General features: G+C 40.1%; 1 protein-coding gene across 1 annotated transcript in view; it reads right to left on the bottom strand.

Annotated features, from left to right (window-relative positions):
- Window positions 1–17,683, bottom strand: part of TBC1D15 (TBC1 domain family member 15) — a 2,197,436-nt gene that overhangs the window by 605,256 nt on the left and 1,574,497 nt on the right. Inside the window, exons 14-15 of the mRNA XM_044057253.1 lie at window positions 6,332–6,431; window positions 6,076–6,173 (exon numbers count right to left, since the gene is read on the bottom strand). Of these exons, the coding sequence (XP_043913188.1) occupies window positions 6,076–6,173; window positions 6,332–6,431 (198 nt within the window). The remainder of the gene's footprint in view (window positions 1–6,075; window positions 6,174–6,331; window positions 6,432–17,683) is intronic.

Raw genomic sequence — 17,683 nt, 5'->3', positions numbered from 1 at the left:
TCACTCTGTCACCAAATCAACTGTTCCTACCCTATGGAAAAATACTATACCATTCCCATACAGAAAGGTGGTAATTCCACTGAACTTTCAAACTTTCGACCGACTGCCATACCTTCTCCCCTCTACAAAATGCTTGAACACTGTGTACACAAACAAATCTTGGCCCACCTCCTTCAAGACAACCTGCTCACCCCTATCCAACATGGTTTCTGCCCACATCACAGCACCTCCACTGCTCTCATCTCCTTCTCCAATACCATCTCCGTAGCCAGAGATAACAATAAACTCATCTCCTGCCTATTCTTAGACCTCTCCAAAGCCTTTGACACCATATTACACCCCATCCTCCTCTCTAAACTCTCCCAGCTCAACTTTTACTCTGCAACTATATCCTGGTTTAACAGCTACCTCTTTGAACAGCAACAATCTGTCAAATGGCTCTCAGCTCTCTCTCCCTTTCTACCCATCAAAACTGGAGTCCCACAAGGCTCAATTGTTGGGCCCCTCTTCTTTAACATCTTCACCAATGAACCTCATAAATCCTGTCCCCAGTCATCCTCGTACAGTACGCGGATGACTTCACAATTACTTCTATAGCAGACAGCCTAACTGAACTGCTCACCCTTACACAAACATCTTTTAATCTCACAGAAACCTGGCTTACAAAAAAAGACTCGTACTCAAACCCCCAAAAAAACAAAACTCCTACTCTTCCTCCCAAAACCCCTCCACCACCACAAACCCTCTTTTAAATCTCTTCACTTAACAACACCATAATCTTTTCTGACAACGATACAAAGCTACTTGGAGTAATAGGTTCATAGGTTCATAGGTTCATACTAGGCTATCTGCCCAAGGGCATTTATAAGCCTAGCCCATAGTTATGTGGCTTTCGCCACCCCTTTAGTTTGAATAAAAACTATGCCTATCATTTTTCTGTGCCTCTGTCAAGCAGTGACACTGAAGTAATCCCTGTGGTATATCTGCGATCTCCCATCCATTGGTCAAGATTCCTCTTGAACAAGGCCAGCGAGGTGCTCTGCCTCACATGTACTGGGATTTTGTTCCACAGCATAGGGAGTCTCTGGGTGATGAATCTGTCCCTCCAGCACGCTCTATTTATAACCGTGTCAAGGTTTAAGTCTCCCGCCCTTGTGGTTCTGAGGGATCTAGATTTTTTGAGGTGAAGCATATTCATCAAATCTGGGTTTGACATGGCCTTATATGTCAGGCACAGGTCACCTCTGAGCAAGCGGTATGAGACTGAATAAAGCTGGAGTTCTTTCAGTCGGGCAGCATAAGACATATTGTTGAGACCCTTTATCCTTTTGGTGAGGAACTTTTGGGGCCTTTCAAGCTGCATCAGGTGTCTGGTCAGATACATTCCGAACGGGGCATTGTACTCAATCATAGGTCTAATGAGTGATGAGTACAGGGGGACGATGACCTCCCTTGATCTAGATGTGAATCCCTTCATGATCAGGTGGGCGATACAGAAGGTTTTCCTAACTACTTTAGCAACATGAGTGTCAAACGAAAGACTACTGTCAACTTGGGTCCCCAGATCCCTGATGACTTTTTCTGTGCTCAGTGGATTGTCACCTATATGGTAGCTAGGGGTAACCTTGTTTTTCCCGAAGGGTATGACTATGCATTTTTTGGCGTTTAACTTCAGGCCATGGCTCTGGCACCAGTTATCCATTTCTGTGAGGCCCTTCTGGAGGATATCTGTGTCAGATGTGTTTTCGACTATGGCGCCTAGTTTGCAGTCATCTGCAAACTTTGTCAGCCATAACCCTCCTGTGTTTGCTTGTACTTCAGAAAAGTAGATGCCGAACAAGAGTGGACCCAGGACTGAGCCCTGTGGGACACCACTTGTGACAGGCTTTGAGTCTGACATGGCTCCAGCAACTCTGACCCTGTGGGTTCTGTCGCTTAGCCAGTTTGCAACCCATCTTGTGATGTATGGGTTTACATTCAAGCTGATGAGTTTTTCGATGATACCTGAGTGGGGTATTGTGTCAAGGCCTTTGCCAGGTCGAGGTAGGCTGTATGGACTGCCTTTCCCTCATCAATGGCCTTGGTGACTGTCTCGAAAAAGTCAACCAAGTTTAAGAGGCAGGATCTGCCTTTGACAAAGCCAAACTGGGTTGGATCCAAAGTCTGCAAGTTCCCTATGTCTTTATTTATGAGTTCCATCATGATCCTCTCCATGGCTTTGCAGATAAGGCTTGTCAAGCTAATGGGGCGGTAATTTCCAGGGTCTGTGGAGGCACCGCCTTATGAAGTGGGACCACAGTCGCCGTGCGCCACTCCTTGGAGTGCGTATCCTGAGGTGAGGCTAAGATTAAACAGCTGTCCTAACTGTGGGTTTAATTCCTCGTTGAGTTCATGAAGCACACAGCCGGGGACACCATCCGTCCCATGGATGCTGTGTTTTTGCCTTAGTGAGGGCAGTTCTCACCTGGGCGTTGGAGATGTTTGGGGGCTACAATCCTCTGGAATAGATATCTCTCCTTTTGGGGGAGAAGTTTGCACTGAACCTGTCAGCCAGTATGTTAGCAATGTGTGTAGGTTCAGTAATTTTCACATCATTTTGAACTAATTCTGAGCATATCTGGGAGTTTCCTCCTAGGTTTCTAACATAGCTAAAGAAGGCCTTATGATCATAGATGATCAACTGAAATCTGACCTACACATTCATCACTGCGTCAAGAACCCCCTTCAAAAGCTTGGCCTTCTTTATAGAAACAAAAGATACCCAAATTCTGAATCTAGGATCATACTTGCCAATCCTTACCTCCTTCCCAACCTTTTCTACAGTTCACAAAGCTTTACTAACCTTCAATCTTCTCTACTCTCCTAACTCGAAACTACCTATAACAAAGTTACAAGATTTGCTTCCAGATTTCACCACTGCCAGGTCCTTAGATCACTCAACTGGCTTGAGTTCCCAAAGCACCTCAAATCTGCCCAACTACTCATAATCCACTCCATCATCAATAGCACATATTTCCTCACTAGCCTCAGTTTATAACCCCTCCCATCCCCTTAGGAGCTCTGATCAATGTTTATTACAAATCAACAAACCAAAAAAATATGCAGGGCAGAGTCTGTATAGTTACTCACCTGCCATCCTTTGGAACAAGCTTCCCCTAGCCCTAAGAAGCATACCCCACACATACAAATTTAAGAAACCACTCAAACATTACCTAAACCACACCTGGACATGTCCCTGTAACCTACCTCCACAAATCTAGTCCTAATCCTATTACCCCCCTCCCTTATTCTCCTCCTCTTCTACCTAATACCATGTACCCTTCTTCTACACCTTAACATCTTCTTCAACCCAACCACTTTCTACCATTATGTTCATGACTCTAAACTGCCACCCTCGCTTATCTGTTCTGGACGTATGCTGTACTACCACTGCAACTAACATCTATTATTATTCCACCTCTACTGGACTCACTAGGTATCCACTTCTACTAACACCCACTCCCCTCCATAGAATACTACTACTAACCTGCTGATCTGACCACTGTTTCCTATCACTTAACTATGTGTCACTCGTATAACAACCTGTTTTAAAAACAATTGTGTAAAATGTCTCTCTCGCCTTCATTTTTGTTAATGCATTTGTTGAAATCACACTGTATTATACATTCACTGTAACATGAAATATGATATAATATTACTTTGGAGCTTTTCTCCCAGGGCCTCTGCTGAAAAAGGGCATTTACCCAGTCAGACTTTCCCGGTCAACAAATGTTAAATAAATAAAAAATAACCCTGTATCTGTCCCGATTCAGAATACTGAATCTCTTCAGGAAAAGAGGCAGCCCTCTTTCTTTTACCAGAAACTATTTTATAAGAAGGATTGGTAGCCTCAATTAAACCGTGAGCCAAACTCAGAAAATTCCTCCTGTCCAAAGAAATGTGAGGAGGAGGAGTACATCAATGTTAGTTTTCTGTTTCTTTTTGACAAGAAAAATGAGCCAACCGTTTATTAATGTGAAAAGCAGCTTCCCCAGGTATGAGGATAACATTCTGTCAAAACAGGGAGGCCTTCCATGCTCTCTCTCTCTCTCAGGCCTGACAAGAAAGGCTCTCTCTTGTCCACTAATGGGACTCAAACAGCCACAGAGGACGTGGATTGCCCTTGGTCCACTGCAGCTGTAGGGTGCTACACCAGAGGGATCAGGGTTACAAGATGAGTCATCTGAGGTAAAACTAGTAGCCATACCAGAATCAGCCACCTGTGGCTGAGGCAAATTGCTAGCCTGCTGTGGTGGCAAAGGCTGTTTCTTTAACTTTTTCTTTGTTTGTTCAGTGGTCAAGCCAACAATGGTGCCTCTTTCCTGAGGAAAATAAACAGCAACAGTCAGTAAACATTCAAAAGTCTTAAAGTCACCTTTTTCATAGAGAATCACAGTAAAAAGCACTTTAAAACACTTTGCCATTTTCAAAAAGTAAAATAAACACCATTTTGCCACAGAAAAATGGTATTCAAATACTTTAAACAACTTTTAAACCAACAATAAAAACAGTGGTTCCATTAAAAAGTAAAATGCAGTCTCATGACAGTCAATTAAAATACAAACTCCTAGCTTTAAGATAACTTTCCTGAACAGGAAAGTGTTGTCAAACAAACCATTTTGTAAATAGGAAGTTTTCCCCCAAAGGGAACTTACCTGCCCAGCAAAGAAACAGCACAAGTTGACCGCTGATCCTCAAAAGGCTCACAGAAGCAAACTCTTCAGAGACAGGAAAGTTCTGAAGAACTTGGTGCCCAAACCTGTCTTTTCAGTCAGCTCAGCTTGGGCGTATGGAAGATGTCAGTCTGTTATACCCTTGCAGGATATAATTAATATAACTTAGGCTACTGTAGCAGTGATCAACATGAAGAACATCATAGTGCTAATGAGTGATACCTGATTAAGGAATTTTGCAAAACAGCATGCAGAATTTGCATTAAATGTAAAAGAAAGCTGTGATATAACTGGTTTGGTTAACATGGGCTAAATGTAGCACTGCTTTATGTACTACATATTAATGCAGATGGGAAGGGACAAAGTTGCATTCTGCTATTTTGCTTTGCACTTTATGATAATAGGGAAGAAAGACACCTTCATGGAGCTTTGTAAAATGCTGTAACATTTGACAGTGTATCGTTGGAAATATATTTGGTACACTGTGGAATGAGAAAGCAACATAGTGCACTATTCTGACACACCCAATTTGAAGGATGGTGTAGAACATCATGCAGAGACTGTAGTAAAGATCCTGTGCCGGGAGAAAGCTATGCCTTAGTAAAGTTAGTACAATGGACAAATAAAGTAACACTGATTTGCATAAGAAGTGGATACGAGTAGCATTTTTGCTGTGCGATTTATGACAGCGGGGGAAGAAGCATTATAAGATGATTCTGGAAAGCAATATTTGTCATTACAATGTTGAATATACTTAAAAATATATGCACAATGGGCAGAGACTGTCACACAAGACAAATCTTATTAATATCAAAGATAATACATACTGTACTAATTACCACTACTTGGAGCTGCAATGATCCATTTCAATTGCATTTAATTACATCTAGTTGAAGTTTTATTCATTTGTATAGTGCCTGCCAGAAGAGCTCCAATTGAAGTAGAACACAAAAATATCTAAAAATATCTTCACAAAGAAGCATTTTGTTTACTAGAAAGCAGCCTAAAAGTTAAACTCAGCAAATCAGTAAGCTCGGAAAATGTTTGCAATAACAGATCCATCTACATGCCTACAGATTTCTGTCTTCTTCCCACCCATAGACCTTTCAGAAGAAAAGATAATGAAAGTACTGTAAAAACCAAGAAGTGAAACAAATGTATTTCCTGCAATATTAACCTCTTAACAATTATGGCCAACAACTACTGCTTTCAGAAAAAAAAAATAATGCTAGGCTTTAAAGTGATCCCATCTTCAACTCAATGTTCCCGTTAACTTTGTAGTATATGGAATTAAAACACTCAGGTGCACAAACCAAAGTACTTATAAAGTTTTTAAATATTACAATATAAGGGAAAGTCATACCTCCCACAGTCGAAGAATATCTTGGAAACTGAACTCTCTCTTAAATCTAATCAATAGCCATCTGAAGCAAAAATACAGGTATCCCGAATCTTGTGATTCTAAAAGAAAAAAAATTAAGTATGCATAAAAGACTAACTTTACGGTTTAGTAAATATTACAAGAAGAAGAAACTACAATAATTTCAGTCCTTTTCTTTATGTTGGGAAATACTCAAGACTATTACGATAAATACACTGGTCTTGAATGCTGTACCTACCAAGATAACTGCAAAACTCATCATCAAGTAGACGAAGTAACACACTCAGCTGAATTAACTGAGTCTTCATGCCTTGCATATGTTCTTCAAAATTTTGATGCTGAAAGGAACATATAACATGCAATATTAGATATACTTCACATGGAGACACCAAAAACAGAACATATTGCATTATCAACCAAACAAACTGTTCCACACTAATTATCTGTTTAACAAATGGCAATTCAGAAAATACTACAGTTCTTTTTTAGCTTCTGATCTTTGATACATCCTAGAAGTAAGGCTAGCATGCAACAGACATGCGCGCATACAAAAATTATTAAAATGCACAGCCTCCAGATATATGCAAGGAAAACCTTAAATGACTTAATGTCACTGCCTTGCTCCATACCTTTAGTATCATTGCCTCATACAACAATCAGGAGCCTAACCTAAAGAATCACCACTCAGAAAGGTATATTTCCTCTAAAAATAGGTTACAAGTCAATTAGCGAATATGAGAGACTGCGACACAGCACAAATCAACCTGGCAGTTGGGGGAAAGGGGATGTTTTTACCATTTATGTGCAATAAGAAACAGCCATCTTACAAGACATAACTTACTTTTTTGAATGGATTAATCTTACTAACTATGACATCTGTTTTCAGTATAGAGCTATTAAAGATGAGGAAGTCTGGGCATGGCACTGAGGAAATTCCTGTACTCTTTCATCAGAGGGAGTTGATCTCTGCTGGAGTAGAAATGGATCTGCTACATGGCAATATTTAGATAAGATGCAAAGAACAGAGGATAAAGTATTGCTTTTGATTAACATTATTTTCACAGAGAAGCTACACAAATAATCTGATATTTGTGACTTGTAAGCTAAGGACAGAAATGCTCTGTTAGACAATACTGTGTACAAGGGTACCACACAAGAAGAAATTATGTATCTTAGAGAAGCATCACTTGGTCAAAGTCCATGCTCTGAAAAGGAAATATCCTCAATGTAAGGAACCCACTAAACAGTGGATGTCTGTGAAAATGTAGACGAGGTCACAACACAGTTTAGGCCATCTTGGAAATTTGAAGAAGAGGGTAGTAGAAAATACAAGTATGCGCCATTAGAGATTAGAGTGCCACAACAGACTGGCTTATAACAAGAAATTATTTACTTCTCTTGAACAATTGAGACATAATTTTCAAGGGAGACCAGGTGATATCCGTAACAACAGAGAGACAATTTGAACAGTGTTCAAGGTAACGCCAGCGAGAATATCAGGACTATATTCCCTGCAGAATCGAAGACGGGAGGCTAAATGGATATGAAGATGGTAGAAAATGAGTTGTCAAAACAACTCATTGAATAGTTATGTTGTTAACTTATCTAATTTTGAATTAAGTGGCAAAAATGACTGGAGACTAACAAGAAGAATGGAGTTAGGAAGTTACTCCAAGGGTGACTGAAACAATATGATAATAGAAAAGTGAGGCAAGATTAGGGAGGAAGACAGTAACTGTTTTTGTTGCAAAGGCTGTAGCTAGTGGAAGAAGTGAACCATTCTGTAGAAAAGTTGAGGTTTTGGTAATATTTCAGTATTTTACAACAGGAGGGGCACCTGACAGATATCAATTTGTGAAGTTAAAAAAACATTAGGAATACAGAATGAAAACATGGCAGCACTGATCCATTTCCTTGCAGAAACCATGTACAACATTGGACAGGAAGGCAAATAGGTTCTGAATAAGGTACAGGCTGTATGCAAAATTCAGAAAAGTAGGGCAACCATAAAAAGTTTATGATGTATACAGTTTGTGTAGAAGAGAATAACTACTCAAAAGTACCTATAGCATTTTTGAACAAAAAAGAAATATTACTAAAAAGTACAGAAATAATGATGGGTTATAATAATGTGAAATTGATCTTCCTGAAGAATATGGGTACTCAAACATACTCAATCAACTGCTTTGTATTAAGAATAAACGTTTTTGGACTTTTATGGAACGCTTTGTTACTGGATCTATCTAACTAGCCATTACAGATTTTATCCTGTTGATGTGCATGACGTTATTCTACCTAGGTTTGCTCCTTTGCTACATCTTTTATTTTACTAATAAAATACTAGTTGTTGAAAAGTGCACATCAATTTAGGTGAAAAGAAAGGATTACCAAGGAGTAAGGATGTTAGCATTACTTAATGAAAATGAACACAAACTAATGAATAGCATTAACAAAAAGAGTTAAAACAGCTGCATTAAAGTGCTTATCAATCAAGTACTACACATACAAACAAAAGTGTTATGAAAATAAAAACAAAGTTATAAAAGCATACAATAAAATAAGGTTTAAAGAAGAAATGAATGCTAGATTCAGCCATCTTTGATATAACAGTGAAACGTGAAATAATAAACTGTCATACAGTTATGGAAAACATTTCAGTTAGTGATGTAAAGGCAAAAATCTATTTCAGATTAAGTACCATTAGAATACAATGTCTTCCCATTGCCTAAGTATCATGGCTTCCTAGCAAAGTGGATATGAGCTGGTGCCTCCTGCTAGTTTATGTACCAGACTATTGCCATGCTGCCTATCTGTCTGGACAGAAATCATATCCTTGAGGAGAGAAGTCCTGAAAAGCCTGTCAAACAAGGACCACTCCCATTTCCACGTTAAGCAACCAACAGCAGAAACAAGGGATAAATAGTCATGGGGTTAAAACAGATGTTAAAATATATGAAAGAAACTTCAAAAAATGAAACGCAAGGATTAGGATAATAAAAGAAACGCACTGACTAGGGAAGACATGAGCATACACAGTAAACTAGTAAAGGAATTTCTAGGGAAATGAAAGGGTGTTGGCAGGCTTGAATATGATGGGTGTGCAATGGCAACAGACAGGTGGCACAGAACACTAAAATTAAAATCTACAGGACCAACAGCTGAAAAATTTTCTAAGGGTTTGAAATGAATGGCATGAAAAGGCAGTGGATATAAATGGGCACTTATACAAGGGGACAGTTTATTTACTTATTTTGAAGAAAAAAAAAATGTAAGACCACAATAACTGGTGGACAAGTTTGAGTAGTAGTTATACAATTCTGACTACAGTACTTCAGCTAATGAAGTAAATGTACAAAATGAAGGACAGCATAGAGAAAGAAGTCAGAAGGCTTCTTGCAGGAAAGACGGAAAAGAGACACTATGGTGGATGACAGAATTTATAAAGGGAAAGATGAGACAGAAGATTAAATGGATTACATGGAACTTGGATGTGGATTAAACTTTTGATCAAACTGCACATTCAAATTTAGTTAAAGTGTTGCAAAAACATGGTCACACAAACTTCCAGAGTTTTCTGAAACAGTCCTAACCCCATGTAGGGGATTTACTCCAATACTTCTCTTCCTCCCCACTTAATTAAAATACAGCAACTTCAGAACTGTACCACTTTTCAGAAAGGTGACATTTCTGCAAAGAGGACGTGTCCTCTGATGAAACTAAGCTTGAAAACTGGAATGCAAGTTGAATAGATATAGATGAGTGAGGAGGAAAAAGCTGTGTGTTAAGTACCATTTCATTTGGATTACATGTAAATGTTACAGAAAGAAATGTTAAAACAAAATGACAAGTAGTAGGGAGTGAGGAAAGTGAGAAATTACCTACTTCATTATCCTATGGGCATGATACAACTGAGCAAAAGAAGGAAGGAAATATGGAATGCACAAATATCCAGAAAACTATGACTTGGGCATATGAAAAGTCTAAGAAATCTGGCTAATATAAAATAGAAGCAGGCATTTATTTTTTTACTGAAGGATTTTGTGGTCCTTAAGTTTGGCAGTGGGCAACAAGGGGAATGGAAAAATTATTATTTACGATAATATGGAAAGTACAGTCAAATGCTGCCAGCAGTACAAATGTAAGTTTTACAAAGAAATGTTTATCTCATTAGATGCATGTAAATAAAATTATTAGGTATATATTAACATACTTCTCTAGTTCAGCTGAAAGAGAAACTAACAAACCATTTTTTTTAGGGTGGAGGCTCTAAGGGATACAGCTTGAATCTGATCAAGAGTGGAATACTACATAGGTAGATTGATAAAGGAGACAGAATATGATTCACAGTCACTATTATTTTCCTTTTTTCTACCTTTTTTCTTATTAATGGGAAACTTTGAAAGAATCACAGGAATCTAGAAGAGGGAAATGTGAAAAGGAAGATATAAAAAATGTACAGTTATGTAAGTAACCTTACCATAACAGTAGATGCATGAATGATCAGTGCTGGAGTAGCCTTAGCTACATGGGTTATATCCTGCCTAGGATAGAACAGCTGGCCAGCTTCCAAAGCTTCAGGGTACCCTCTTCTACACACCCATACCATCAGTCAGCTTGAGCTGAGCTGACTAAAAAGACAGGTTTGGGTGCCAAGCCCTTCAGAGCTTTCATGCCAACAGAGATAGGGAGGCTGAGTCCTGACAGGATAATGCTAGGAACAGCAAAAAATAAACATTCACACCCTCGCATAAACAATGCATCAAAGAACAAGGGGGATGGAGGGAGTGAGTTGCTACTGCAGCACTGATTATTTGAACATCTATTGCTGTGTTAAGTTTACTTAAAGAATTGTACTATGTTCATCATATTGATCACTGCTGCAGTAGCGTTAGCTATAAGGGTAGATTATCCTAGCTTACTAGATTTGTGAGGTGGAGTCCAGGATCCCTTCGAGAATGGCTCTAGCAATGCCTGATCTATAGAAGGAATCAAGCTTATAGTGCTTTTAAAAGTATGTACAGAGGGCCAAGTTGATACTTCTAGAATCCAGTCCTTTTGGAAAAAAAAAAACATAGAAAAAGCTAAGGTCCTGGTAGAGTGGGCCTTGATCCTGCCTGGTTTTGCTGTGGTGACTATAACAAAACCGTACACAAACATTTGGAAATAGTCTGCTTTGACACAGGTTATTCATTTGTCTTGCCTTCCCAAACAATGAACAATTGATCCAAAGATCTGAAAGATTTAGTTCTGTCAAGACAGTTTCAGAGCTAGCTGTGAACATCCAAGGTATTGGAGTATTCTTTCTCCCTCATTTTTGGGTTCCGGAAAGAAAGCAGGGAGATGGATAGTTTGGCTTAAAATAAACCTCAGATTCCGCTTTACACATGAAAGAAGGATTCATTCTCAAAGAAACCCTGTCCCAGTGGAAAATGAGCGATGGTTGACTCATCCATAAGGGCTTGTAACTCAGATAACATACTTGCAGAGGTCAGAGAAATTGATAAAACTGTTTTCTATGTTAAAAACCTCATCCAGGTCATCTGGTTCAAATGGAGCAAGTGTTAGATTCTCTAATAGAAAATTAAGATGCCAAGGAGGGGGTCACCAGTTTACTTGAAATTCTCTTATGTAAAATCCCTTTCAAAAACATTTTCACATAAGAATTCATTGAAAGAGGAGGATCCACTTACTTAACTATAGTGACATAGTTGAAGGAAGGAGTATAAGCAGAACCTGAAAGAAATTAGACTGGGTTCTATAAAGGAAGATATAGGTTCATAGGTTCATACTAAGCTAACTGCCCTTGCGAGCGATTTTAAGCCTAGCCAATTATCCCTTGTGAGACTCAAACCCTGCACCTTGTGTTTGTAAGGCAAACCATCCATATGATGGATTTCTAATAGATTTTGGTTCACTGTAAGTTGAAAGTCAAGAAACAATTGCTTTATTATGCATCAGAAAGAAAAAGAAATGTTTAGCTTTCAGGCACAGAAAAGATGAGTCAGGGTACCATATATGTCATAATGTTCATAGGTCTGTATTACGCTAATGACCACTGGAGCCTTTTCATGCCTAGCCATGCATCCTAAATCACTGACAAGTTCTGGTACCCTTGATAAGTATAATGAGGGGGATGGGGAGATGAAACATTTACAATCAGGGGTCTGGAAATGAACCATCTGTCCATTAGACATAGATGTCAAACCTGGGATGAATTTTCTGTTCCCCATCTAATTGTCTAAGTTACACTTGAGTTAGGTTAGGGAGGAACTCTGCTTCATTTGGGTGGGGAGCCTGTTCCAAAGAAAAGGTAGTCTATAGGATACATACCTGTCTTTCCAGTAGGTCCTATTTATATCACACGCACAATTTCTATCTTTAATCTGGTTAAGTCTAGTGTTGTTTGTTTTGCAGATTTGCAGGATGAGTTTGTTAAATTTCAACCTGTCCTGTTACTTGGTATTATAAATAAAAACAGAAAACATGAGTTAGGTAAAAGTGACACTTTTGTTCCAGCATTCTCATTGCCCAGTAGTGATGATATTCAAGGCATTTGAAATATAGTGTTGGACAACTGGAAAGTTATAAAAAGGGAATGAAGATTTAAAGTTGTTGTCCCAAATTTACTTAAAAGAAAGTTAATAATATGAAAACACTTCTAGAGAGAAATTCTTCTTTGAACTTGGCATCCTTTAATAGTCCACTTGGTAAATACCACACCCTTGCAACACATGTAAGTATTGTAGATATATTAATGCAGGTTCTGCAAGGAAGAGTATTCCTGAGAATGGTGGACCCAAATGATGTACAGGATCTGGACTCTACATCTAGCTTGTAGTGATCCCAGGTATTTGGACAGAACACCAAGTAGCTGCAGCACAAATTTCATCAATAGGAACTCTGCACATAAAGGCAGTAGAAGTAGCTATGGCCCTCACAGAATGAGCTTTTGGTTTCTTGGGTAAGGATAGTCCCAATCTGTCATACACAATGACAATACAATCAGACACCCACCTAGATAAAGTTACCTTAGACAAACCTTGGCCCAGTTTGGCTTTAGAGAAAGCAACAAACAACTGATCAGACTTTCTAACATCTTTAGTCCTGCACAGATAAAATTTAAAGTTGTGTATGAACATCTAGTAAATGTAAAGTATATTCTCCTTTATTAGAAAATTTTGGGAAGAATACTGGCAAATTGATAGGTTTTCAAAGACACAATGTCCTTATGGAAAATCATATAAGGAGGTTTGCAGGACACAGATTGCAATTTAGAAATCCTCTTTTGCCGACTTAATAACAATCAGAAAAAATTTAAATCGGCTGTGGCCACTGGTTCAAGAAGAGCCTAAGTTAAGGGCTGTAGCATGATAATTATGCCCCATATAGGAGGTGGATCCCTTATAGGAGGCCTCAATAAAAATGTTTTCCTCAGAAAGGCCTTTTAAATCTTTAATGAAGCTATGGGACAGTTTGAATGTGTCCAGTGTGGAATTGGAAACTGCTGCTAACTGAACCCTGACTATTAAAAACCTGGAGCTGTTTTGGTAAAAATCTGAAAAGAAGTCCAAGATAGAATGAAGAGGTGCAGAAAAAATGATCTATTCGCTTGGGAGATGCCTAAACAGAAAACCTTTCCCACTTGCTGAGAAAAAGTTTCCTAGTATTTTGCTTCTGTGAAGTCAATGAAATGTGAACCATCAAAAGTGGAAAGTCTAGCATCTATGGCCACTGTTAAAACCATGTGGTTAACTTCAAGGTATTTAGACCTGGGAAAGTCTGCCCAGATGGATGACTCAGGTGGTCTGGATGGCAATCCAATGTTCAGGGCGGATATACTAAATGAGGCCAGAGGAAGGGGAACCAAACTTGCCAGATACAAAAGGAAGCAATGAGGATTATTCTGGCCTTGCACCTTCTGGCTTGCTGAATACATTTTGTTATCAGTGGTATGGAGAAAACACATACAGAGAAGCCAGGGACCAAGTGCGGAATACAGCATCCCTCAGTAACTGACCTTGTGAAGGGATTACGGAAAAGTAACTGCTGTACTTGTTGTTTAGGTACAAATAAAAAAAAAAATCTCAGCAAGATTGGACACAGTGATGGAAGATTTTAGTTGTCAATGGCTGAGGGACCACTCAAGATGCAGAATAATGGACCTGCTCAGCTTGCCTGCTAACATAGTGGAAGTCCCTGGGATATATATTGCTGTAGGAAAGCAATGGGAAGACATTGTCCATTGCCGAAGTATCATGGCTTCCCAGCAAAGTGGATATGAGCTGGTGCCTCCTGCTTGTTTATGTACCAGACTATTGCCATGCTGCCTATCTGTCTGGACAGAAATCATATCCTTGAGGAGAGAAGTCCTGAAAAGCCTGTCAAACAAGGACCACTCCCATTTCCAAAACACTGATGAGAAGACTGGCCTGCATGTATAACCAAAAACCTTGGTCCAGCTTCCCTTTGAAATGCCCCATTCCCACCCCAGGAGAAAATTAGCCATGGGTAGTACAGCCAAGGATGCTTCCATACCTCTCAACTGTCCAGATTTTCAGCTCGTATTTTTGGTCGTTTCCTCATAAAATTTGTGGTTTTCTGGCAAATCTCTGGGATGATCTGAGGACTGAAGTCTCTAAATAATGACATATAGTTGAGTTTGAGACTTCAAATCCTTCAGAAAATGTATGTTAAAACAAACCCTGTTAGTCTAGCAACTTTCTAAGTTTATAAGAGCAATATATGAAATATGTCCTTATTTTTGGGACTTTGTCCCCGCATTTTGTTGGGCTTTGTCCAGATTTCTTGCACTAAGAGGTTGAGAGGTCTGGCTCATGGTTTCCTTCTGGAGGAAGCATCCAGGGATACTGGAACCACTGGAGAAGATGGAGAGAATGGTTGACCTTCCACCACCACAGAGGAGGTGGACCACCACTTGATGTGAATCCTGCAAATTTGAGCATGTAGAGGATGTGACATTTGGGATTACTGCACCAATAGACTCCACTGAGGAACTCTCATGTGGCATCTTGCGAGGAGAACTAACATAATTGCTGAAGCCATTTATTCTAGCAGTCAGAGAATGAGTCCTATAGAAGGACAGGGATATTGAAGAACTTGAACAGCTACCTGACAGAGGAATGAAATCCTGGACTCTCCTAACTTTAAAAACTAGTACACCTGGTAGTAAGACTTTCTTTCAAGTTTGGAGACAGAATGGTAGCACATTTTACCAAGAGGCTGAAAATACCATCAAAAGTATGATACTGAAACACTAATGGTTCCATCTGGAATACCTTTGTTGCTAAGTAAGAAAGTCCTTAAAAAGAGAAATTACAGTCCTGCATAAAAAAATGACAAAACGGTTAAAACAACCAACCAGTGACTACTGACCTCACTAGTTCTGGACAACATTTCCAATAAATGAGCTTAAGGAAATTTTCTATGAGAGTGTGGTACATACAGTTTCTGAGAATTGGACCAAGGAGGAAAAAAAGAAGTTATGTTCTTACCATAACGTTCCATGTGAATTGTTCATCTCGCCTTTGTTCTTACACACGGGTTCGGAGCCGATCCTCGGCTCCGAGTCGGCCATATCACCAGCTCAGCATCTTCGAGAAAGCTCGAGGCACAGTTCTATCCCATGATCCTCCTGTGCTAACCCTCAGATCTAGTTTGGTAACACCAGAAGAATCCCATTAGTTACTGCGCCTTAAGCGCCTAGAAAAAAAAAAAACGCAACCACACTGTCTGATACTTTGTCATCAATAGAAGAGAAAAGATGCCATCCCTGATGTACACTAGGAAGTTCAAGAATAACAATATCTAGAGAAGACTGAACCCGAATGCAGTCTTATCCGTTCTTTGAGAATGCAGGACGGGAGATGGAGGGGGGGGAATATAAGAACAAAGGCGAGATGAACAATTCACATGGAACGTTATGGTAAGAACATAACTTCTTTATGTGAAATTGTTCGATCTCGCCGTTTGTTTTTACACACGGGTAGCGTCCCTAGCTCCTTTATCCTGGGTGGCTCACGGGAGAACATTCCTGAGAACAGTGGAACCAAACGTCACCCTGTCTCTGGAGTTTTTGTCTAATTTGTAGTGAGCGATGAAAGTATGTGGTTTCGCCCAAGTTGCCGCCGCACAAATTGTATCTAATGGTAAGCGGGCGACATGGGCTAAGGAAGTAGCAATCGCCCTCGTAGAATGAGCCTAGGGTTTAAAGGGGAGTTGTTGCTTTGATTCTGAATATACGAAATTTATACAGTCTGAGAGCCATTTGGATAAAGTAACTTTTGTTACCGCCTTTCCCTTCCTTTGGTCAGCATATGATACAAACAGCTGGTCTGACTTTCTGTATTCCTTCGTCCTAAGTAAAACCTCAGCTGCCTGTGGACGTCTAATTTGTGCAGCATGTATTCCAACTTACTGGAGTGATTTTTGAGGAAGGTGGGTAGTTCAATCGATTGATTAATATTTTGGACTGAACAAATCTTTGGAAGGAAGGACGGATTGGTGCGCAATGTTACCCTATCTGGATGAAATATCATATATGGGGGCCGAACAGATAACACTTGCAACTCTGAAACCCTCCGGGCGGAAGTGATGGCAACCAGAAAATGTGTCTTCCACGATAAAAATTTTAGAAGGGTTGTGGCGGCTGGTTCGAATGGGGGCAACATGAGCTGTGATAACATCAGGTTAAGATTCCATGGGGCCAGTGGACTATGAAAAGGGGGACGGAGGTGAAAAGTACCTTTCATAAAGGCTTTGCAAAGTCTGTGAGACATGAGGGAACTATCTCCCTGGCCAACATGAAAATTAGATATAGCCACAAGTTGTAACCTTATCGTGGAAGTCGATGCTCCTTCATGAAAAAGTATCGAAAGAAACTCTAATATCTTGTGTACTGGAGCCCCTGACGGATCTAAACCCTGATGCGAGGCCCAGTATGCAAAACGTTTCCATTTGCTGTTGTATAGCTTCCTTGTGGATGGCTTGTGGGAAGATACAATTATGTGTTGTACTGCAGGGGACAATAACTCTGACCTGGCTAAGATGGGAAGCGGAGCAGCCAAGCTGTCAGTTTGAGGGACTTGAGAGATGTGTGAGGAACTCCCGACGAATGCGTCAACAGATCTGGCACTGGGTCCAGAATCCACGGTTCCTCCACTTGATGAGCTTGAAGGAAGGGGAACCAGATTTGTTGAGGCCAGAATGGGGCTATCAGAATTATGGTCCTTTCCAGATGTTTGGCTTTCTACAGGAATCTGGGAATTAGTGGAAAAGGGGGAAAAGCATAAAGGAGATCCAGGGGCCAATCATGCACAAGTGCTTCCCTGGGGGCACCCCCGGGGGGGGGGGTAGTAGGGCAAAGTAGCTTCTGCATTTGGCATTCAATAGGGATGCAAATAGGTCGCAGCAAGGCTGGCCCCATCTGCAGAAAATCTTTTCCGCGACTTGAGATTTGAGGGACCACTCGTGGGGCAACAGGATGGCTCTGCTCAACCTGTCCGCAATGCTGTTGGATGTCCCCGGGATGTGCGTTGCTATCAGAAAGCATCCGGTAGACACAGCCCATTGC

This window comes from Protopterus annectens, chromosome 15.part0 (genome assembly GCF_019279795.1).
Source record: "Protopterus annectens isolate FY-2018-M chromosome 15.part0, PAN1.0, whole genome shotgun sequence".
NCBI classification, from domain to species: domain Eukaryota; kingdom Metazoa; phylum Chordata; order Ceratodontiformes; family Protopteridae; genus Protopterus; species Protopterus annectens.
The sequence above is the reverse complement of the archived record's forward strand: the minus strand, read 5'-3'. Positions and strand labels throughout refer to the sequence as shown.